This window comes from Lithobates pipiens, unplaced genomic scaffold (genome assembly GCF_037356315.1).
Source record: "Lithobates pipiens isolate NorthernLeopardFrog02 unplaced genomic scaffold, aLitPip1_a1.2 Scaffold_24, whole genome shotgun sequence".
Taxonomy (NCBI): domain Eukaryota; kingdom Metazoa; phylum Chordata; class Amphibia; order Anura; family Ranidae; genus Lithobates; species Lithobates pipiens.
In genome coordinates this window covers 23,358,873-23,384,332 of record NW_027507786.1, presented here as the reverse complement: position 1 = coordinate 23,384,332, position 25,460 = coordinate 23,358,873, and the positions used below count along the sequence as shown (strand labels likewise).

Genomic DNA, 25,460 nt, shown 5'->3' with positions numbered 1-25,460 from the left:
GGTAAGTAAAGTAAGTTATTCTGCAAATAAAACAGGTTACAAGAGAGAGGAAGGGATAAATACTTCTGTTTTGCACAGACAGGATGTGTCTAGGGAGTTCTGAAGAGCTTCTGTGGTCCATTATTGATTGGTGGAAACTTCTAAAAGGAAGGCAGTACATGGAGCAGACTTCCCCTGATCTGGTTGGCAGATGGACCAAAGGGGGTAAAGTGAATTCCTTATGTATGTTGGGCAGTGAATCAGAAAGGACTCAATTAGAAATCACCTTTCCTATTTCTGTTATGCGGAAACCTCAAACTTGACCCTGCTGGGCTGTGAAGGAGGCTGGGGAAGTGTTAGTGATGGAGGTCCCTGAACATGCTGAAGGAACTGACACCACCTGAAGTGACGCCAGTGCCGCTTACCTGCCTGTGCAAGTGAGAGAGTGCAATGTGCTAAAAGAGGCCGGAAGGGAGCAATGTAGGCCAATGACCTGCTGCTACTATAGAAGAGAAGCTGGTATTGCTTGGCAATCTGGAGGACATGTACAGACAGAAGAGGAGATGAGGGTCTATGACCACCTGCCACCAGGGAACAGAATGTGGGCAATAGCTGACACGAGGGGTCAGGGAATGATCTGCCCATAAATGAAGGTGATATGTGAGAGGCTGAAGGAACAGAATACAGAGAAAGCTCCTCACTGGCATACAGATTCATAAAATAATCTTAGAGTGGGGAACATGCAATCCTCCACCCCGGGACTGATGGGCACACATGAACCAATCATCGCCCATGTATAGAGGACTCTGCACACCATATTGCACTTGTTGTGCCACCTGTGTGAGTAAATTAATATTTCCTGGAGGTGTGCTGGTGGCATCTTGGTGCTTAGAGTCTGGACACTTCACCAACCAAACACTTCACCTGCCAGTGGCAGCACTTGTGACTGGGCCCTGGCGTTCAGCCACTGTGGGGGGTTCAATATACACTGTGCAGCACTCACTTTTACTGGCACAGCTCTCCAACCGTTCCTCCAAGCAGATCAATGTCGGAAGGAGGAAACATGGAGTGGAGGAGAAAGTCAGTTGATCAGCTGACGGGTCCGTAGGGTGAAGGGGTAGGAGATCTCCCCTTTGTGAGGAGATGTGATGACAGTTCCCATGTCGGGGAAGGTGTTACTGGAGGCACTGTGCAACCAGACTTAGGCCGGGTCCACACTAGTGCAAATTGGATGAGGGATTCCCCACTTCCAATTCACACGTCAGGAGATTGTGACCGGCTCTCTATGGAGCTCTCTATGGAGCCACTTCACACATCTCCGGAGCCGCTCCGGTGCGAATTGCATAGAGGTCCTGTGTGTCTTCTGGTCTGTTTGAGGTCTGAATTCAGCCAAAAATTCAGACTGAAATCAGACCTCCAATGGTGAACGGGATACACCGGACCCCCTGCTGTGTGCCACTTCATGCTCCAGTGTGAACCCAGCCTAAGAGAGCACTGAGGGGGAATCGACCGACACTGAGAGCAAGTGAGTGCCAGTGTCACCATCCCATCCCACCCTCCCCACCACTGCCACTGATCCCACCACCCCTCTCCACCACCAGCCCTCTGCCACTGATCCCACCCCCCCTCCACCACCATCCCTCTGCCCCTGATCCCATCCCCCACCATCCCTCTGCCCCTGGTCCCACCCCCCCTCCACCACCATCCCTCTGCCCCTGGTCCCACCCCCCCTCCACCACCATCCCTTTGCCCCTGGTCCCACCCCCCCTCCACCATCATCCCTCTGCACTCGGTCCCACCCCCCCTCAACCACCATCCCTCTGCCCCTGATCTCATCCCCCCCTCCACCACCATCCCTCTGCCACTGATTCCATCCCCCCTCAACTACCATCCCTCTGCCCATGATCCCACCCCCCTCCACCACCATCCGTCTGCCACTGATCTCATCCCCCCACCCCCTTACCACTACTTCTGCCTCTGATCCTATCCTCTTCACCACCACCAATGATCACATTCTCCTCCCTCTACCACCACTACTGCCACTTATCCCAAGGGGACACTCAGGTGGGTGTAAGGGGGCACTCTGGAGGCATTAAAGGGGAACTCTGGAGGTACTGTTTTAGTACCTCCAGAGTGCCCCCTTACAGCTTCGAAAATGCCCCCAGTAATAGTAAGGTCATTGGCAGAACTACCAGGGTCTCAAAGGTCACATGTGTGACTGGGCCCTGGCGTTCCACTAACATGTGGGGGCCTTAAGATGGCAGGAGGCGGCCCACTACAGAACATGAGTAAGGGCCCCCGAGAAAAGGTCAGGGGGCCCTTCATGGTTTCTTGCACTGGGGCCCTGAAGGTTGTATTTACGCCCCTGTCCCCTTCTATATGACAGATGGGTAGTTACCATGATGTCTATGGTATGTAAAATAATAAGAATTATTACTGACCTGTCACTGTGAGGGTGACATTTCTGGACAATTCAGTCTGTAGAGATCGGTGGCTGATAATACAGGAATAGATGTTCCTATTGTCCTCTATCTTGGGGTTCAGGGTCAGTAGACTTGTCACATTGTACGTCCCGTCTGGATTTAGGAGCACATTCTTCACACAGGTCCAGATCTCCAGGAGCTCACAGTCAGGAGAACCCTTACGATATTGACCCCAACGTATGGAAATATCTTTTGGATAAAAATTGTGAACTTCACACGTCATCGTCTTCTCCGCCCCCACCTCTGTGGTTGGATTTGCCGGGTTCACATCAGCCGATGGAGGAGCTGTACAGAGAATAATCATTATTGTTCTAATCTGCAGAAAACACAGAGATCATATCCACAGACTGTGCAGATTATACCAAGAAGAACCCATTGTAATGGTGGATCAGAGGGAGGGGACACAGGAGACACCTCCCGTCAGTAGACTGGTCACTGGGCTCCATCTAGCCCACATGTGTCAAACACAAGGCCCGTGGTCCAAATCCGGCCCGCCAGGCAATTTCATGTGGCCCTCGCACCTCTTCTGCAGCTCCCCCTAGTCTCCGTCCTCATCTTATCTCAGCAGTTGGCAGCAGAGAGGAGGACAGAACTCCTTCGCCAGATCCAACGCTTCTCCGTGCAGCTGCAGAGAGACTTGTCTCTGCCTTCCTGTCTCATCAGTGGACAGTAAAGAAGAGGACAGAACTCCTCCTACACAGCACCCTTACGTCTCAGCCCCCCCTGGTCTCAACATTCAGCAAACTCCAGCAGCTGACTGCTGCCCTCCTCTGTCCCTCCTCCAGACCCTGCACTTTCTGCTTCCCAGCTCTGCCCTCCGCTTCTTCCTAGCAGTAGCACAAGATAAGGGGAGAGCACTGTTTTATAAGAGAGGGTGGGGGATTCTTTACTTCTAATGATAGGGGGTCCTTGACATCTGAAGCAAGAGGGGGTGGGGTGCTCTGGATATCTAGTCTTAAAAACTTACAGATAAAACCAGCCCCTTGAGGGCAGCCATAATTCTGATGTGGCCCGCGATGAAGACTGAGTTTAACACCCCTGATCTGGTCTCTCACATCCACCACTAGAGGGAGTACTTCTCTGGGGGAGATTCCTCATGAGGGCTGATTTACTGAAGGAGGAAATAATGTTCACCCAGGAAAGGTCACCTACATTTTCCAATGCTAGAAAAAGAAAATTCTCATCTGCACATGATTGGGTATTGAAAGTGAACACAGTGACAATATATAGAGTGAAGATTCTCAACTCTCTTAGTAAATCACCCCCAGAGCCATATCACACAGTATGGGGGAAGGGAGGGGCAATGTCACTCACCTGACACTTGTAGGGTAGCTTTGCCCTCCTCTTTATCCGGAGTGTTTATCACTGTACAGGTGTATTCCCCCTCATCAGAGAACTGGACCCGGGGGATGTGGAGCTCGGCGTTTCCTTTTGGGATCTCCGTCTTCTCCATGGAACATCCCGGTCTGAATACCGTTACCCGTCCCTCATTGTATTCATACACATCGTTCTCAGTGCCGTTCTCCGAAGTCCTCTTCCATAGTACTGCAATGGCTCTCCCAGGATTAAGACCAGTTATATCACAGTGAATGGTGACATCCTTGTCCCTCAGTACTGACACAACTAACATCCTCATTGTCACCCTCAGAGCCCCTATAAAATATAAATAAAGTTATTTGTACCCAAAAAAGAGGAATAAAATATCATTATTACATCTATATTAGATTAGAGACATTCTGTACTCCTGCAACTTTTATCATCTATGTAACATGCTGACCTTCCTGGATTTTCCTCCTAACCTTATCCACTACCTTCAAGTATTTATCATTTGGGTCTGTCCTTTCTCTCCTGTCCTCAAGCTACTATGATGCTATTGAAAAGGTTTTCAAATGGGGGCGCATGCACACAGATGACCTGAATGGCTGCGCTGCAGCTGAGATCCGCACATCCCAAGCGTTTATGGCAGCCTTCTGAGCTGTACATATTCGGAGATCTCTCTGCATTTCCGAGGTGGTGAGCCCTGTGAGAGGCTCTCGTACCATTGGGGGCAGCCAGGCAAAATTAAGCAAAGCTGGTTTCTAACCCGAAACCCCATCACAGGACTGCAGTCAAGACGATAGCACCGAGCCCTGGCGAATGACGACAACATGCGTCAATCTATGGGGAACTCTAATAGCTGTTGCAGAAAGCATGCAACTATTTCCATCTACTCTTCTCCTATCAGATCGGGAACCAGACACCTCTGGACTTCAGGGGAATTGTAAGAGACAAGCTTACCACCATTGTGAAGAAGCTCTCTTCTGATCTCAGACAAGATATCAAGGTTTTTGGCCAGCACACAGTCCTACTGGAAAATTATCATGGAGATTCACAATCCTTTTGAATAGCCATTAAAATGATCTTGAGGAACTGCAGAGAGATCTCCATACATTCCATTCTCAGTTTGAAGCCACAGAAAAGAGATTCCGCTGCAGCAACATCAGAATTTGGGGCCTTCCAGGAAAGCATAGCTGACCTCCACAGCTAGATGCTACCTCTGCTGCAAAAGCTGGTCCCTGATGCTCCATTCAACTGTCTAGAGCTGGATCGCATTTACCGACCCATTACCTACTGTTAACAGGATATTATTATAATGCGCTGGAAGCTTCTTGGATGCAGAGAATAGTTTACTTTCATTGAGAAAAAAGCAGAACATGTCTTACAGCATGAGAAACAGGAACTGAATACATCATACCATGGACCAGGAAGCAGAAGCATATAACTAAACATACACTGAGACGGATAATACTTCCTCTGATTACATTACCATAGAATACATACTATAATACTGCAGTGCCACCTACTGGTATAGACAGGTATAATGCATATGTATAGTTCACAGTATAAAGCAACTTTATATTACTTGCTGTTTTTTTTCCAACACCCCTTCTCAACAGCATGTGCTTTGTCAAATTATATTCAGCTTCTTCTGGATATAACTATGATATTCCCTCAACAAAGGCTTTCTGAGTGCATCAGCAGTCATCTCCTTGGTTGGGCAGTATTGAATGTCAATAACACATTGCTTTTGATTATCCCCCGGAAGGTGATACTTGACGTTTTTGTGTTTGGTCCTAGGATTGACCCTTTCTGATTGCGTAAGCTTTATACAGCTTTATACATCCCTGGTTGTCTTCTTTTGACATGTCTACCCCAATGTCCACAAAAAGTTGACAAGCATGTGCTGCTGAAATTTACTCTGCTTCAGTTGAAGATAGAGCGACAGTAGTTTTCTTTCAAATATACCAACTTATGGTTCCTTCCCCATACTGGAAGATGAATCTACTTGTGAATTTGTGGTCTGAGCAGTCCCCAGCCCATTCAGCATCCACATATCCGACCAGTTTTGGATGTTGCTGGTAACTTTAACTCCCTCTGAATTGTTCCTTTGGAGGTATTGCATCACACACTTTGTTGCGTTCCAGTCACACTAAGAGGGAGCTAAGACTTTCCTGTGTAGTATGCCCACTGCTGTGGCTATGTCTGGTGTTGCCACAGTGGCAACATATAGCAGGTTACCAATTGCTCTGCGATACGTGTCATTGTTGGGTAGTGAGTTTTCTGTTTCTTTGCTCTTCAGATAGCCTGGTTCCATAGGAGTTTTCACTTCCTTTGCATCTTGCATATGGAATTGTTCTAAGATTTCAGAGATTTTCGGAGATTGGTTGAGAAGATAACGTCTATCTTCTCTCTCTATTTGGATTCCCAGATAGTAGCTAATGTTCCCTAGCTCTTTGATTTCAAAATTTATACTCCTCATGGTTCTCAGCCTGTATAGGGTGAGGACTTGGCACCAAGGTGGTAAAGTGGTTGCAGACCAAAGGTTTCAATGAGACATGAAACACATTAGAGATGCGCATACTAGGAGGAAGGTCCAAGGAGTAAGCCCCTGGGTTAATCCTGCGAAGGATACGGAAAGGCCCAATAAACCGAGGTGTGAACTTCAAAGAAGGAACACAAAGTCTGAGGTTGCGAGACGGCAGCCAGACCCTGTCCCCAACCTGGTAGGAAGGGGCAGGCAGGCGTCTGCGGTCAGCATGGAGTCTGTACCTATGGAGCATGTCGCAAAGCTTCCGGGACTTGTGCCCAAGTGGAATAAAGGCCACGGAGATGCTCATCTAATGCAGGAATACTCCACGGAACAAACGAGTCAGGCAACACGGAAGGTTGGAAACCATAGTTCACCATAAACGGGTTCAAACGGGAAGCTGAATTCAAGGCACTGTTGTGAGCAAACTCCACTTACGGTAAGAGGTCTGACCAGTTGTTATGATGGTCAGAAATATAGCAAAGTAGGAATTGCTCCAAGGACTGATAGGCTCGTTCTGCAGCCCCATTATACTGAGAGTTATACGCAGAGGAGAAAGCAAGCTGAATACCCAACTGTGCACAAAAGGCTCACCAGAAACGGGACACAAACTGACTACCCCTGTCTGAGACAATCACTTTGGGTAGCCCATGTAAGCGGAAGATCTCCCGAGCAAAAATAGAAGCCAGTTCCTTAGAGGTAGGCAACTTCTTGAGTTAAATACAATGCAACATTTTGGAGAACTGGTCAACCACCATAAGGATAACAGTGTTACCCTGGGAGTTGGGTAACCCCACAATGAAATCCATAGACAGGTGGGTCCAGGGCCTCTCTCCATTGGGTATGGGTTGTAGGAGGCCCACTGGAAGGTGTCATGGAGACTTACTCTGAGCACACGGGACAGGCAGCTACGAAGGCGGTTATATCAGCATGTAGACTAGGCCACCAGAATTATTGGGAAATGGCCCAAAAGAGATGATTCTTCCCAGGGTGGCCAGCTGCCTTGGGAGAATGGTAAGTCTGGAGCACTGCAGTACGGAGACTCTCGGGAACAAAGCAGCAGTCACAAGGTTTCTCAGGAGGAGCATGGACCTGAGCAGCAAGAATTTTGTCACCCAAAGGAGAAGTAAGACTGGTGCGAACCGTAGCCAAGATACGTTCAGGAGGAATCACAGGAACCGGAAATGACTCCATCATGGAAGTGGAGGAAAATTGTTGTGACAAGGCGTCAGCCCTTACATTCTTAGTACTGGATAAGAATGAGACAATGTAATTAAAACTCGACATAAAGGCAGCCTTGAGACTCTCAAAGGACTTCGGAGACCAACTCTGTGGGTTGCCGTCTTTCCTGGTCATATCAGTCAGGGGCTTGACCAGAGACGAGAAGTTACGAATAAACTTGCAATAATAGTTGGCAAAGCCAAGAAAACACTGCAGAGGATGTAAACCCACGGGTCAAGGCCACTTTAGGACTGCTGAAAGTTTCTCTGGGTCCATAGAAAAACCAGCAGTGGAAATGACATAGGCCAGGAATTTAACCTGTTCACAATGGAATTCACACTTTTCCAATTTAATGAGATTGCTCTTAGTCTCTGAAGCACATAACAGACATCTGTGTGGTGGCTCTCCAGGGACTTGAAAAATATGAGGATATCGTCAAGATAAACCACCACACATAACTGCAACAAATCTCGGAGGACAATGTTAATGAACTCCTGAAAAACTGCCGGAGCGTTACAAAGACCAAAAGGCATTACGAGATACTCATAATGGCCTGTTCTGGTATTAAACGCAGTTTTCCACTCGTCGCCCTCCTTAATCCTCACGAGATTGTATGCGCCTCTCAAATCAAGCTTCGTGAAAACCGTTGCTCCCTTGAAGCAGTCAAATAACTCCGTAATCAACAGAATGGAATAGGAGTTCTTAATTGTGAAACGATTGAGACCCCTATAATCGATACAAGATCTCAACTCACCACTCTTCTCTTCTTCACAAAAAAGAAAACAGCACCAGCATGAGATGAGGATTTGCAGATGAATCCTTGAGAAAGTGCATCTGCAACATACTCTTCCATGGCCTTATCCTCCAAGACCGACAAAGGGTAAACCCGGCAGGGAGAAGTAACACGATTTTAGCGATGTCTTTGACAAAGGTGAAGCTGGTACTTTGCTTCCACACCATTCATATGATTGTGCATTTACATAGTTAGTAAGGTTGAATAAAGATACCAGTCCATCCAGTTCAACCTGAGTGCCTACAACTGTCCCTATCCCTGTACATTGCACACTCACATCGGGCAGGGAGGGGAGTGAAGCGGGGCACAGGACCTTGGATACCTTCAGGAAGCATGTCTCGCTGCATTGTGGTGACCAGGAGAGAACCTCAGCATGGAGCCAATCAAAAGAAGGGTTGTGCCTCTTTAACCAAGGATAACCAATAACCAGCGCAAACTTAGGTGAGGAAATTACTTGGAATTGGATTATCTCATGGTGAAGAGCCCCTATGGCCATGGACAACGGAACCGTCTCATGAGTCACATGGGCAGGCTGTAAAGGTCTCACGTCCAGAGCCTCAATGGCAAGTGGAGTGTCACGCAGCTGCAGCGGAATCGAGTGCTTTGATACAAATGCAGCATCAATGAACAGACCTGCAGCCCCAGAGTCGATTAGAGCCTGTATCTCGATGGACGACTCAGCCCAAGAAAGGGTAATCGGAAACCAGGGGCTTATCTTTTTGGGAAACAGGAGACAAAACAACGCCACCTAAGGTCTGTCCATGACAGGACCTCAAGGTTCGGGTGTTCCCTGGACAGGTAGGACAAGACTTCAAAAAGTGACCTGCCGGGCCACAATAAAGGCACAACCTCTCCCTCCTCCTAAAGGCTCTCTCATCCGCAGAGAGACGCGGGAAGCCCAAGTGCATGGGTTCATCTTCACTGACCAACTCGGTACCAGGAGGCATGGGAGGTGAGGGAGGCATGGGAGGTGAGGGAGGCACGGGAGGTGAGGGAGGCATGAGTGGAACTGTAAAGCTTGGAGAAAAATGTACAGGAGGCTTCCACAAGCGCTCCTTAAAAGAGAGAGTATTTTTCTGAGTCTGGAGTCAATGAGGATGGCAAATGTGATCAAGCTCTCCAGCTCAGTGGGTATATCTCGGGCTGCTATCTCATCCTTGATGGAATCCGAGAGACCATGAGAAAAAGCAGCCAGGAGGGCCTCATTGTTCCAAGCAACCTCTGCTGCCAGGGTACGGAATTCAATGGCGTAGTCGGCAACAGTTCTCGTACTCTGTTTGATGGACATGAGGCTCTAGGCAGTAGAAGCGGAGCGTGCGGGAATGCCAAATACCCTTTTGAAGGAGGCCACAAATTCTGGGTAACTCAGGACCACAGGTTTTTGTGTCTCCCATAGAGGGTTAGTCCAGGCCAAGGCTCTCTCAGAAAGCAAAGATATCACAAAACCTACTTTGCTTCTGTCCGTGGGAAACGCCTGGGGCAGCATCTCAAAGTATATCTCAATCTGGTTGAGAAACCCTCTGCATTGCCCCCAAATCACTGGTGAAGCGGAGTGGAACTAGACATACCTCTTATAGAGGAAATACTCGAGGCAGGTTGCTGCACAGCGCCTGGAGCAACGCAGGTTGTACCAGAGCAGCCATAGTGGAAGATTCCAGGTGAGCCGTGCAACTCGGGAGCATTTGTAATGCCAAGGCAAACTGATCCATGCGGTGATCCTGATAATCCAATCTGGAAAAAATATTACCAACAAGTGGACTGACTGCATCTTCTGAATTCATGGCCTTTGCCTACTGTGAGAAACCATGAATCAGACCGAGACAGAAGTACAGTTAATCACACTTGTTTAACCACTTCAATACAGGGCACTTAAACACCTTCCTGCCCAGACCAATTTTCAGCTTTCAGCACTGTCGCACTTTGAATGACAATTGCGCGGTCATGCAACACTGTACCCAAATGAAATTTTTATCATTTTTTTCCCACAAATAGAGCTTTCTTTTGGTGGTATTTGATCACCTCTACGGTTTTTATTTTTTGCGCTACAAATAAAAAAATACCGAAAATTTTGAAAAAAAAAATGTTTTTTTTTGTTTCAGTTTCAAAACTTTGTAAATAAGTACGTTTTCTCCTTCACTGATGGGCACTGATGGGGCTACACTGATGGGCACTGATAAGGTGGCACTGATGGGCACCAATGTGGCACCAATGAAGTGGCACTGATAGGCGGCACTGATGAGCGACACGGATGAGCGACACGGATGGGCGACACGGATGGGCGACACGGACGGACACTGATAGGTGGCACAAATTGGCACTGATAGCTGGCACGGATGGGCGGCACGGATGGGCATGGATAGGCGGCACAGGTGGGCATGGATAGGCGGCACAGGTGGGCATAGATAGGCGGCACAGGTGGGCATAGATAGGTGACACAGGTGGGCATGGATAGGCGGCACAGGTGGGCACTCATAGGCGGCACAGGTGGGCACTCAGGCGGCACAGGTGGGCACTCATAGGCGGCACAGGTGGGCACTCATAGGCGGCATCGGTGTTATAGTAATGGATGCCAATCAGTGCCAAACAATAATGCATGCCAATCAGTGATGCCCATTGTGGCCACTGATTGGCATCCATTATGGGCACTGATTGGCACCCATTGTGCTGACTGGCACCCTGGTGGTCTAGGGAGGATTATGGATTTTTATTACCTTTTCCCTGGTGGTCTAGTGGTGTCCCTGGTGGTCCAGTGTGGGCATCCTCGGGGGGGCTGTGCTGATAATCGATCAGCACAGACCCCCCCCTGTCAGAGGAGCAGCCGATCGGCTCTCCTCTACTCGCGTCTAACAGACGCGAGTGAGGGAAAGCCGATCACCGGCTCTTCCCATTTACACTGTGATCAGCCGTGATTGGACACGGCTGATCACATGGTAAAGAGTCTCCGTCGGAGACTCTTTACCGAGATCATAGTTGCAGGGTGTCAGACTGACCCCCCCCCCCCCCGCAACAACGATCGCTGTGATGCGCGCCCCCGGGGGCGCGCAGCGGCTCATTATCCTAATCACGTCATATGACGTCAGGTTAGGATAATGAAACCACTTTGCCGCCGTCAATTTGTAATAGGGCGGGCGGCAAGTGGTTAATAATAATAAAAAAGTAAACAGAGTAAGCGTAGTCAATACATAGCCAGAGTTCAGTAACCAGGTCAGGTAGTCAGTCAATGCCAATGTCAGAGAGCCAGAGATCAATGTAGTTGTAAAGCAAGCAGGATCAAGAGCCAGAAGGGACGTCAGCCAAGCAAGTCTTCAACAGGAACACAGGATAAAGTCTCTGAGATGTGACCAAAGGCGAAGGCAGAGATGAAGTGAGCTGGACGGCTTTAAGTAGCCAGGGCTGACGAGTAGATCATCAACAGGTGAGGCACTGTGAAGAGATAGGATCTGGCAATTAGCCAACAGCTGAGAGGCCAGCTCAGAGAAGGAAGGGCTGAGCCCAGCCCTGACAGTACAAATGTATACAATGTTATGTACACATTGTGGTCTTCATTTACCACTACTCCCCCTCCCCCTCTTTTTTTTTACCCCCTGTTGCTTTTTTTTTTCAAAATCAATAAAACATATTCAATCTTAAAATATATGCTCAAAGTCTGCTGGGGAATACTGGCAATGCCAACAGTCCACCGAATAAGAAGCATAAATTCTGGCATGTCTGGCCTTGGTGTAATAAATCTGATGAAGAATTTTATATTGAATGAGGTGGTCTCTGGACTAGAAGATACCAAATATTTAAAGGGGCAATCCCACATACCATCTCAATCATCACCTTGAAAATTGGGTATCACAAACATCCACCACTCCCTGCACCTTTCAATGGATTTAGGTCTAACCCGTAAACAATTTGTAGCACTGACCCCCGAAGGAGCGGCTGGTTTTGCTGGGTTTACCGTTATCTTCTCCACCTCGTGTTCGTCTAGGGGGCTTCCCAAGGTTGATGGCCCAATAAACCGTAGACACCGACACTTGAATCCCTTTAGGAATTTTTATTTGCAAGTAACATTGAAAAGAACTCAGTCTCTCAGTAGGGAATAGAGGGTATAGGTTGGAAAGCTCTCAGTAGGGAATAGAGGGTATGGGTAGGGAAGCTCTCAGTAGGGAATAGAGGGGATGGGTAATGAAGCTCTCAGTAGGGAATAGAGGGTATGGGCAGGAAAGCTCTCAGTAGGGAATAGAGGGTATGGGTATGGAAGCTCTCAGTAGGGAATAGAGGGTATGGGTAGGGAAGCTCTCAGTAGGGAATAGAGGGTATGGGTAGGGAAGCTCTCAGTAGGGAATAGAGGGGATGGGTAGGGAAGTTCTCGGTAGGGAATAGAGGGTATGGGTAGGGAAGCTCTCAGTAGGGAATAGAGGGTATGGGTAGGGAAGCTCTCAGTAGGGAATAGAGGGTATAGATATGAAAGCTCTCAGTAGGAAATAGAGGGTATGGGTAGGGGAGCTCTCAGTAGGGAATAGAGGGTATGGGTAGGGAAGCTCTCAGTAGGGAATAGAGGGTATGGGTAGGGAAGCTCTCAGTAGGAAATAGAGGGTATGGGTAGGGGAGCTCTCAGTAGGGAATAGAGGGGATGGGTAGGGGAGCTCTCAGTAGGGAATAGAGGGTATGGGTAGGGAAGCTCTCAGTAGGGAATAGAGGGTATGGGTAGGGAAGCTCTCAGTAGGAAATAGAGGGTATGGGTAGGGGAGCTCTCAGTAGGGAATAGAGGGGATGGGTAGGGGAGCTCTCAGTAGGGAATAGAGGGTATGGGTAGGGAAGCTCTCAGTAGGGAATAGAGGGTATAGGTATGGAAGCTCTCAGTAGGAAATAGAGGGTATGGGTAGGGGAGCTCTCAGTAGGGAATAGAGGGGATGGGTAGGGAAGCTCTCAGTAGGGAATAGAGGGTATGGGTTGGAAAGCTCTCAGTAGGAAATAGAGGGTATGGGTAGGGGAGCTCTCAGTAGGGAATAGAGAGTATGGGTAGGGAAGCTCTCAGTAGGAAATAGAGGGTATGGGTAGGGGAGCTCTCAGTAGGGAATAGAGGGGGTGGGTAGTAAAGCTCAGGTACTCTTGGAACTGCTGACATTTGAAATGTCTCTCTCTAGATGATCCAGGGAATAGCCATTCACAACTGGTTGTTTCAACTATCGGATAAATCCCCTTTTAGTGAATTTAGCAACCAACAGGCAATTTAAGCTTAGCAAAGTCTCTGCCACAGTTGCTAGTTGTAACGGAAGGATGGAATTAGGAACTCTCTTATGGTACCAGTATCTTGCAGCCGGTCCAGGGATACCGTAAGAATGCGGATTCACTTGATGTCCTTTCAGCTCAGCTTCCAGGCTCCTACCGAGCAGCTAGCCTCGTGTGTGGCCCTCTTCTGAAGTCCTCCCCTGGTTGCGTTTTCAGTTGCTGGGCCTCTCCAAAACTGAGACGGCACCAGACCACCTTGGAACCCTCCTTCCAGTTACTGTGCCTCGGGCTAGCCAGCCCCGAGACTTGGAAATGGATGGATCCGCACCCCAGGCCATGAGGGCCTCTGGGGGCTGGTCAGGAGGACCAGGACCAAGGAGTCAGCACATACTTCTGGACCGGAACCTAGAACCACGTGATCTCAGCACCTTAAGTACCCTCTCCGAGAGAGAGATTGGTACCCAATGCGTCCAACCAGACTGCGTTCGAATGCCTGTCAAAGGTGTCACCTACACCTATGACCATGCAGACCATAGTACAGTCCAGCCAAACTGATGCCAAAACCATAATTTACTGTAATAAACCCCAACACCCAACTATGGTCTTAGGGAAAAACAACATTTACAAAACATAGCGCATGCTCGTCAGGAGCCCGGCGCTACAATTCCTTATAGACTTTGGACAGTGTCTTAGGGAACTGTTCCGATGCCAGCAACTGCTCCGGGTCTGAGGATTGAATCTGTAAAGCGGAGGTTCCAAACGGAGAAAAAAAGCATGACGCAGTTGTAGGTAGTGGGAAAAAATACCAATTGTGAAGTTGAAATTTAGAATTGAGTTAATTAAATGTAAGCAGTTGCCCGCTTCCTACAATATCCTTTAGCTGCCTGACTACCTTTTCTGTCCACACAATGGGATCCGGTATTGTGGCAAAATGGAGCAAATGGTGATTATACCATAGTAGCATAGAGGGAGAATATTTGGTGCCCTCGGGATGCATAATGTTTCGTACCCTATCCCATGCATTAACAGGGATGCGCATTCATTACCTTGTAGCCCTGCGGTCCTCCAAAGAGAAAATGATGTAGCCCTTCATATGAGACTACCAGAGCCAACTTCAACACAGTGGCCACATCCCCATCATAGATAGTCAACTATCTATGTGCAATATACCATCTGACTCACCAAAAAGTACTTATGTAGTTCAGGCAAAGTTAGGCCCCCTTGGCCTAAAGGTTCTTGGGGAGCTCGCAATCCTATTCTTTGGTGGGAAGAGTACCACAAAAAGGAGCTAAACAGGCCCTGAATTTTTTTGAAGTAGGAATAAGGGACCCAAACTGGGGAGATCCTGAGGAAATATCAAATAATTGGGTAGAATTTTAAGCAGACTAATCCTGCTTAGCAACGATAGGGGCAGATGTTTCCATGCCTCCAAATGCCTTTTAAATGCAGGAATTAAGGGATGAAGATGAAGGTCCAAAAAAATCTGTTAATTTAGCAGGAATGAAAATCCCAAGATATTTTATGTGAGCCACCTAAGGTATAGGTATAACAGGAGCAGCAAGCACCTGAGCACCCCTATCAATAGGTAGAATGCCGGACTTCCCCCAATTTACTCTAAGTCCTGAGTAGGTAGAGAAGGTGTTTAGTATCCTGAAAGCTGCCTGTAGGAAGGGACCAGTGTCCTGCAGGAATAGGAGATCATCGTCTGCATAGAGGGCTCTACATTCTCTAACTCCACCCACCAACAAAGCTCCTACTTCAGTGGACCTCCTGAGGGCAATGGCTATAGGCTCCATCATGAGAGCAAATAAAAAGGATGAAAGTGGGCACCCCTGTGGTGTCCCCCACCCCACTGCAAACGGAGCAGAAAATCCATGACCTATCTTCAAAGACGTTTTAGGACACCTATACATTTGGGAAATCCAGGCCATGAAACAGGGACCAAAACCCATACGGCCCAGCAGCAAGGCAATATAGCCCCAGTCCACCGAGTTAAAAGCCTTTTCCATATCCAATTAAACCACCACACGGGTCCAAGCATTATCATGTGCGAGCTGTAAACGAGTAAATAACCTTTGGAGGTTAGTATTGGTGGATTTCCCACGGATGAACCCCATTTGATCAATATCTACCAGAGCAGTGATAACCTGTGAGGGACCAGTGGCTAGAATTATTGTAAGAATATTCAAATTCTGATTGAGCAGTGCAATAGGTTTGTAGAAGGAGCCACACAGAAGGTCCTTACCTGGTTTTGACAATAAAACAACACGAGCGCCCAACAAGGAATCCGGTAGGACATCATTTTAGATACAAAATTTATATAAGGCTTGAAGTCCCAAAGCCCCCGCATGTGTTCTATACCACTGGGCTGGAAAGCCATCATGACCAGGGGACTTGTGTGGGGGGGGGGGAGATCTGATAACTCAATTTTCTCATGGGTGAGATCCTTATCCAGGAGTTCAACCTTATGAGCCAAAAGAGAGGAATAGGGAGATCTATAAGCAACTCTTCCAAGTCAATTGCATTATAAGCAGGTATAGGGATATATAAGTTGCTTTAATATGTGAAAAAGGTATCAAAAGTAAGTTCAGGGTCCGAGGTAAGATCCCCAGTGGGCATGCGGATACAAGGGATATTTGTCTGTACTCGCTGGTCTGCCACCAGCATAGCCAACAACTTGCCATTTTTATCTCCCTGCTCAAAAAGGGTTTCTGCTCTCTGTACCCAGGACGTTTGGGTTAGCTCAGTGAAACAAGGGGTTAATTGCCACCTAACCTTCAACAATTTGGCATAGGTGTTAGGGGGTAGGAGCAGAAGCATGAGCAAGCTCACAACTCTGTTCCTTCTCCTGCAAACACCACAAGGTAGCATTATGATCCTGTCGGGTTGCCATTATTCCCAAAATGTACTGCCCTCTCATATAGGCATCCCTGACTACAGAAAGGGTCGCTGAGGACACGTTGTCCACCCAATATGTGGTAAAAGTGGTGGCCATCTGGGATGTCACATTCTCTACTTCCAGGCAACCAGGACTTGACCTCCATGCACCTCCCCGCACTTGTGAATCCCAAAGTTACAGACAAAGGGGTATAATCAGAAAGACCTCCCGGAAGATATTTTGAGGATCAGACTAATTGAAGCATTATGGAGTTGGCCAAAGCCAAATCAATCCACATGAGGAAGACCAATGGGTTTTAGAAAGATGAGAGAAACCGACAACCTCTGTATGTTTCCATCTCCACAACTCAGCTAGGGACACCAAGTCAGCCCACGCCAGGAGATAAGAGGAATTGGAACAGGAGGGGTTAGAGGTGTCAAGCATAGCATTAAAGTTACATTGAAGTCCCCAGCTAAAAAAAAAAATATTAGAGCACCCCCCCCCCCCCATAACAAAAACACATGTGTTAGATCACCTAGTAGGAAAACTGTGATTGTCCTACACATGGTATATATAACTGGAGTGAGGGCAATCATTTGAGCACCAGAGTGCCTGCATAATCTAAACTTGTGACCCGTAGAGGCTTTGCCTATAGAAAATATAGGGTACTGAAGTTAGCCCTGAGTACAGCCAGTGCACCAACAATCTCAGAATAATGCAAGTACAATAGGGCGCCTAGCAGCAAAGAAAGCTGAGACTTCAAACCTATCCAAACAAGAACCTGAACCAAAAGTGGGTTCGGGGAAATGGGGTCTTCAACCGGTTGTTAATATTAGATTATGTAAGGATCATGAATAGGGTCACTTAATGACAAGTAAGTAAACAATTAAACATCAGGTATCTCCGAGAAGTAGTACATCCAACCCCCCCCACATCACACACACATCCCTAAATCTATGCTGCTGATCTCTATCCATATGTACCCAGCGCAGATGAATCATTTTATTGGGTTTTGCTTATTGGTCTTGACACGGATCCTCCTTTTACCTTGAATCCCCTCTCTTCTTCCTCCGTTCTCTCTACCTTCCCCCTCCCCCCTCCGCCTTTCACATTTTCCCCTTTCATCCATCCTCCTTTCTCTCCCCCCCCCCTCTTTTTTTTATTACATTTTTTATATGGATCACTTAAGAAATGTATTTTTTTTCTGCAAATGGTTTTATTTAGAGAATTAATTGTTTACCTAATTTTTTTGTATCAGGAGAACTCCTTTCGCCCAGGATGACCCATGTCAGCCCCCGCTTTGTAATTTTTGGACCGAAGTTGTTTTTTCCCCAGGATCAGCAACCAGACACAATGCACAGGCTGCGTTACTCTACTAGAGAACCAGTTTGGTTAGTAAAATGTCTCCGTTATGCTTTCTGGTTTAATCTCGGTTCCTCTTTTTCTTGGTTTCTCCTCACTCCTTTGGATTTTCGTCTTTTCTATTCCACCATATCCCCACACCCTCCTCCTCCTCCTTTCCTCACCCCTTTACCCCACAGGCCACCAGCTGTGTTGAAAGTGACTTTTTCTCTGACGAGTTGCTTGGTACTGGAGCCAGTCTCGATACCATCCCCTACTCATTTTCCTTCCTTTTCTTGTGTTTATTATAAGTATAATGTGATGGTTTGCCCTTTGGTTTCATATTCATGCTTTGTAGCCCCTGTGAGGGCGCACAAGGAGCAGATTGTAGTCTCTTGCTTATTCCTGTTCATTCAAATTTTCAATAAACATATTGAAACAGAAAGCGACTTTTTCCCTATTTGTTTATATCTCGTTCTCATGGCTCTTAAAGAGGAAGTAAAGGCATTAAAAAACTAGCTCATTATGAATAACTTAGCTGAGAACGAAGCCCCCGAAGTGGTCCTCCGTCTTCATCTTCATCGCTGCCATGAATCACGGAGTGACTTCCGGGTCTCGCTGCTCCGGCGCTGTGATTCGCCGGAGCCGCGATTACGTCACTCCCACGCATGCGCACAGGAGCCGACACGAGCGGCATATCGCATATCGATCTGCGGCCTGCTCAGTGAGCCTGCGTGCCGCTGTCTACAGCGCATGCGCCATAAACAGCGGTGCCTATCTTTTTGTAAATATCTCCTAAACCGAGCAGCCTGATGCATACTTACATGCCTTTCAATACAACACGCTCAGTGAAAGTCAGTGAAAGTCTGGTTTCTCCAGCTACTCACGTCTCCATTGCAGTCCCTGCCACAGATGAAGGTAAACAGGGGTCCCACGCAGCTCCGTTTTGGGTTCTCCTCCCCCCCCCCGGATTCCGCGGTCCTCATGCACGCGCGCGGGCGCGTGCACGCGCGCCGGGCGCACTCCCGGCCTTATAGAGGAGGGGGGGGTGTGGTTGCGAGCCGTGCACGTCAGTGTGCACGGCGCTGTACTGCGCAGGCGCCAGGCGGCAGTTTTAAAAGCCCAGAGCGTCAGGGGACTGTAACTGGAGACACAGGAGCTGTGGGCAGTAAGCATCCGTGGGGATTGGATCCAGGCAAACCTTAAGACACCTACTCAGCGTCAGGTTGTGCAGTTTAAGCATATATTTATTTATTGTGAGACTTTAAGCGCAACAGTGATCGCACTTGTACTAGTACCTCTGCTTTGTAGCTTAGTACTATGTCTCCTCGTAAGAGGATCTCAGGGGGAGGTAATAAGAGCACTGGCAAGTCACCGCCTAGGTCCAGGGGTTCCAAAAGTGCCTGTAAATTACCATCCCCCTCTGCAAGACTGGAGCCAGCCTCTCAAGACGAGTCAGTGCCCCTGTCAGGTTTTGCAGCCTCTCCTAATGTCGCAGCCCCGGTTTATGTCACTGAGGACTCCCTTAGGGCTACATTGGAGGGTTTTGAAGGGAGAATCATGAATTTTATTTCTGCTTCCCTAAAAGATAGCAGGAAAAGGGGTAGATCCCCTCCCTCTGCTGGTATCCCTCTCTCGGATAGTTGTTCTGAAAATGAGGAGGGATCCCTATCTTGGGATAGGGATCATGAGCAGTCGGATGAGTCAGAGGATGAGGAGATAGTCCCCTCCTCCCAGGCACTCAGAAGGCAGGTGCAGTATTATACTGAATTGGTGCGTACCACGTTCAGAATGCCTGCTGCTGAGGTCGCTACGTCCTCTGTTTCTTCCCTGGGAGTCAGGAAAGCCCCACAGACTGCTTATTCCTTCCCAATTCATCCTTTAATCAGTTGCCGACCGCCGCACGACGATGTACGTCGACAGCATGGCACGGGCAGGCATATTGGCGTACATGTACGTCCCTTGCCTCCCGCGGGTCGGGGGCCCGATCGGGCCTGCGGTGGTCGGTTTTCGTCCGGGAGCGATCCGGGACGAGGGGGCGGCCATTCATTCATGGCCACCCCCTCGCGATCGCTCCCGACGAATAGGAATCCCCCGTGACATCACTTCCTCTCCTGTAATGTAAACACAGGAGAGGAAGTGATGTATTCTCTCCTCCGTGTCAGTATTTTTTGTTCCGACACGGAGGAGAGCGGATCGGTGAGTTGCACCAACACTCTACACACACAGTAGAACATGCCAGGCACACTCACACCCCCCCGATCACCCCCCCAATTACCCCTGCCCCCCAGTCACAGTGACACCAATGTCATTTTTTTTTTTTTTTTTTGCATTGGTGTCATTTGTGACTGTAATAACTGTTAGGGCAGTTAGGGTTAGCCCCCTTTAGTTCTAATGTACCCCCCTAACCCCCCAATAAAGGTTTAACCCCGTGATCACCCCCCGTCGCCAGTGTCACTAAGGCTGGGTTCACATTGCAGCGGTTTATGAGAACGAATGTGATTCGCACCGCACTGCAGTGCAAATCACATCCGATCTCTGCGATTCGAGTTCAGCCATTCGCCGCACCCGCCACACCCGCCGCACCCGCCGCAAATTCGCACGGGACCCTTTTTTTGGTCCGCAGCAGAATCGGATCGCATGGGTGTTCACACCATGCGATCCGAGTTTGCAGATCGCACTGCGATATGCGAACTGATCTGGGGGTGTCAGTAACATTTCACTGACACTCCCAGCAGTTCGCATAGGGCAGTGTGAACTGCCGCCGGGAGGCATGCGATGCGGGAACCCGCCGCGGATTCGCAGCGTTTCCGCATCGCTCCAGTGTGAACCCAGCCTAATAAGCGATCATTTTTCTGATCGCCGTATTAGTGTCACAGGTGACGCTAGTTAGGCAGGTAGGTATTTAGGTTCGCCGCAGCTTTTTATAGCGCCAGGGACCCCCATATACTACCGCATAAAGCCCCCTGATTGCCCCCTAGTTAACCCTTTCACCAGTGATCACCATATAACTGTTACAGGTGACGCTGGTTGGTTAGTTATTTTTTTATAGTTTCAGGGCACCCGCCATTTATTACCTAATAAAGGTTTAACCCCCTGATCACCCGGCGGGTGTCATTTGTGACTAATAACTGTTAGGGCAGTTAGGGTTAGCCCCCTTTAGTTCTAAGGTACCCCCCTAACCCCCCCAATAAAGGTTTAACCCCGTGATCACCCCCCGTCGCCAGTGTCACTAAGGCTGGGTTCACATTGCAGCGGTTTATGAGAACGGATGTGATTCGCACCGCACTGCAGTGCAAATCACATCCGATCTCTGTGCGATTCGAGTTCAGCTATACAGATAGTATACAGATAGTATGGCTGAATTCGTGTCGCACCCGCCGCAAACTCGCACGGGACCCTTTTTTTGGTCCGCAGCAGAATCGGATCGCATGGGTGTTCACACCATGCGATCCGAGTTTGCAGATCGCACTGCGATATGCGAACTGATCTGGGGGTGTCATTAACATTTCACTGACACTCCCAGCAGTTCGCATAGGGCAGTGTGAACTGCCGCCGGGAGGCATGCGATGCGGGAACCCGCCGCGCATTCGTGGCGTTCCCGCATCGCTCCAGTGTGAACCCAGCCTAATAAGCGATCGTTTTTCTGATCGCTGTATTAGTGTCACAGGTGACGCTAGTTAGGTAGGTAGGTATTTAGGTTCGCCGCAGCTTTTTATAGCGCCAGGGACCCCCATATACTACCGCATAAAGCCCCCTGATTGCCCCCTTGTTAACCCTTTCACCAGTGATCACCATATAACTGTTACAGGTGACGCTGGTTGGTTAGTTATTTTTTTATAGTTTCAGGGCACCCGCCATTTATTACCTAGTCTCACTAGTGTACCCCTAAATTTAGGGGTGTCTACTTTCCAAAATGGGGTCATTTGGGGGGGGTTTATGCCATCTTGGCATTTTATGGCCTTCAAAACTGTAACGCCCTTAGAAAGCCTGAAGGCGGTGCTTGGTTTTCGGGGCCCCGTACGCGGCTAGGCTCCCAAAAAGTCCCACACATGTGGTATCCCCGTACTCAGGAGAAGCAGCAGAATTTATTTTGGGGTGTCATTTCACATATGCCCATGGCATGCATGAGCAATATATCATTTAGTGACAACTTTGTGAAAAAAAAAAATAAAAAAAAAAAGTTTGTAATTTTCCCGCAACTTGTGGCAAAATATAAAATATTCCATGGACTCAACATGCCTCTCAGCAAATAGCTTGGGGTGTCTACTTTCTAAAATGGGGTCATTTGTGGGGGTTTTGTGCCATCTTGGCATTTTATGGCCTTCAAAACTGTAATAGGTAGTGAGAAGTGAACTCAAAAATTTACGCCCTTAGAAAGCCTGAAGGCGGTTCTTGGTTTTCGGGGCCCCGTACGCGGCTAGGCTCCCAAAAAGTCCCACATATGTGGTATCCCCGTACTCAGGAGAAGCAGCAGAATTTATTTTGGGGTGTCATTTCACATATGCCCATAGCATGTGTGAGCAATATATCATTTAGTGACAACTTTGTGTAAAAAAAAAAAAAAAAAATTTTTTTTTGTCATTATTCAATCGCTTGAGGCAAAAAAATAAAATATTCAATGGGCTCAACATGCCTCTTATCAATTTCCTTAGGGGGTCTACTTTCCAAAATGGGGTCATTTGGGGGGGGGGGTTTTGTACTGCCCTGCCATTTTAGCACCTCAAGAAATGAGATAGACAGTCGTAAACTAAAAGCTGCGTAAATTCCAGAAAACGTACCTTAGTTTGTAGATGTGACAACTTTTGCGCAAACCAATAAATATACAATTATTGACTTTTTTTTTTATCAAAGACATGTGGCTGAATACATTTTGGCCTAAATGTATGACTAAAATTGAGTTTATTGGATTTTTCTAATAACAAAAAGTAGAAAATATCATTTTTTTTCAAAATTTGCGGTCTTTTTACGTTTATATCGCAAAAAATAAAAATCGCAGAGGCAATCAAATACCATCAAAAGAAAGCTCTATTTGTGGGAAGAAAAGGACGCAAATTTTGTTTGGGTACAACATTGCATGACCGCGTAATTACCAGTTAAAGCAGCGCAGTGCCAAAGTGTAAAAAGACCTCTGGTCATTTACCAGCAAAATGGTCCGGTCTGAAGGTGGTTAATGGATAAATTGATGTATGAGGATTGGGGACATCCCGATAAACTGTTTACTCCTCCCAAAAGGTTTTCCATGCATTATCCCGTGGAGGAAAGTTTCACCAAGAAGTGGGGGGTCCCATCTGTCGATGCGGCTGTTTCTTGTGTGAATAAGAACCTAACTTGTCCTTTGGATAATGCGCAGGTATTCAAGGATCCAACTGATAAGAAGCTGGAAACCTTATTAAAAACCTCCTTTTCCATGGCCGGCGCTGTGGTGCAGCCTAGAGTCGCAGCCGTGGGGTTGTGTCAGTTCCTCAAGGAACAGGTTAAACAGATGTTTGGGCTCCTTCCCAGTGAGGAAGTAGAAAATTATGCAGAATTGCCTCACATCCTATGTTTCATAATTGATGCGATTTTGGATTCTGTCCAACAAGCATCACGTTTGTCACATGCGAAGGACCCTATGGCAAAAAAATTGGGCTGCTGAGATGTCATGCAAAAAGCATTTGACTGGGTTCCCGTTTAAAGGGGAACGTTTGTTTGGGGAAGAATTAGATAAATTCGTCCAAAATATTTCGGGAGGTAAATCTACTCTCCTTCCAGTCAAAAAGAGCAAACGTCCTTCATTCAGGCGTACTCTTTCCCCCGAAGCATCAAGCTCTAAGCAGTGGCGACGGCCTTCTCAGTCCTCCTCTGCTAGAAAGGCTCAAGGCCGAGCCCAGGGACAGAAAAAGACTTGGGGGAGAAAGCCTGCCAAGCAGACCCCCAAAACCTCCTTGTGAAGGGGCGCCCCCGCTCGGCAGAGTGGGGGGAAGGCTCCTGCAGTTTGCAGGCGCCTGGCGGGAAGAGATCCAGGACAAGTGGGTGATCTCTTCAGAATCTCTGGGCTACAGGCTAGAGTTTCAGGAGATTCCACCTTCTCGTTTCCTAAGGTCAAGGATCCCCAGGGGTCCCGTAAAGCAAAACTGCTATTCCTGGCCTTAGATCAGTTACTATCCCAGGGTGTGATAGTAGAAGTGAGCCCGAAAGATCAGGGTTCAGGGTTTTATTCAAATCTCTTCACCGTTCCAAAACCAAATGGAAGTGTCAGACCTATCCTGGATCTGAGAGACCTAAACCGGTTTTTACACATCCAGACCTTCCAAATGCAGTCAATCTGCACTGTGGTCTTCTCCCTGCAGGGAGGAGAATTCATGGCATCAATAGATATCAGAGATGCATATCTCCATGTGCCAATTTTTCCCGCACACCAGAAATTTCTAAGGTTCGCGGTAGAGCGGCGCCATTTTCAATTTGTGGCCTTGCCGTTCGGGCTTGCTACAGCCCCTCGAGTCTTCACAAAGATTCTGGACCCTCTCTTAGCAATCTTAAGAGTTCAGGGCATAGCCGTCATGGCTTATCTAGACGACTTGCTTCTCGTGGAGAGAACTGCAGCGTTCCTAAGTCGCAGCGTCACCAAAACGCTAGAACATCTAGAACGCCTAGGTTGGATTATAAACCTAGAAAAGTCGTCCCTACAACTGACTACCAGGTTGGAATACCTGGGTATGATTATCGACACCGCTCAGGGCAGGGTGTTTCTTCCAAGGCTAAAGGCCTTGGCCATTGGAGATCTGGTGCGCCTGATTCTGGGCAGAAGATCTTCCTCCATTCGGTTGTGCATGAGACTATTGGGAAAGATGGTCGCCTCCTTCGAGGCCGTCCCATTCGCCCAGTTCCACTCAAGGCCTCTGCAAGGATGCATCCTTGCGGCTTGGAACAGGAAGCCCCAATCCCTGGATCTTCCTATGCGTTTATCCCCCGGGACACGCAAAAGTCTTGTCTGGTGGTTACAAACCAGGAATTTGCTGAAAGGCAAAACTTTTCTTCCTCTTCCATGGAAGATTATCACAACAGATGCCAGCCTGACAGGCTGGGGAGCCGTATTGGAGGGAACGTGCTCGCAGGGGAAATGGTCTGCGACCGAAAGTCTACTGCCCATAAATATCTTGGAGATTCGGGCAGTTTACATGGCACTCATAGAGTGGTCTTACAGACTGCGAGGTTTCCCGGTTCGGGTTCAGTCCGACAATGCCACCGCAGTGGCCTATATCAATCACCAGGGCGGTACCAGAAGTCTGGTGGCCCAAAAGGAGGTGAATCGCATACTTGTCTGGGCAGAAAAGCATGTTCCGTGTCTTTCTGCAGTCTTCATCCCAGGAGTGGAGAATTGGCAGGCGGATTTTCTCAGCCGCCAGCAATTGTGCCCAGGAGAGTGGGCTCTGCACCCCGACGTCTTTCAGAACATATGTCACAAGTGGGGCACTCCAGACATAGATCTGTTTGCATCCAGGTTCAACAGGAAACTGGACAAGTTTGTGTCAAGGAGAAGAGATGCACTTGCTCAGGGGTCAGATGCTCTGACGGTTCCCTGGGATCAGTACAATCTGATCTATGCCTTTCCCCCCGAGCCCGCTTCTGTCGCGGTTCCTGTGAAGGGTCAAGAGGGAGACGAAGTCGGTCCTTTTGGTGGCCTCGGCTTGGCCCAGGCGACCATGGTATGCAGAAATC

The 25,460-nt window shown here is 48.2% G+C and overlaps 1 protein-coding gene across 4 annotated transcripts in view; it reads right to left on the bottom strand.

Annotated features, from left to right (window-relative positions):
- Positions 1–25,460, bottom strand: part of LOC143929727 (hemicentin-1-like) — a 77,591-nt gene that overhangs the window by 46,704 nt on the left and 5,427 nt on the right. For all 4 annotated transcript variants that reach the window (XR_013262585.1, XR_013262586.1, XM_077453698.1 and 1 more), the window contains exons 2-3: positions 3,777–4,115; positions 2,421–2,747 (exon numbers count right to left, since the gene is read on the bottom strand). Coding sequence is in view for 2 of the 4 variants with exons in the window: in XM_077453698.1 (XP_077309824.1) it covers positions 2,421–2,747; positions 3,777–4,115 (666 nt within the window). In the remaining 2 variants the exon portion in view is untranslated. The remainder of the gene's footprint in view (positions 1–2,420; positions 2,748–3,776; positions 4,116–25,460) is intronic.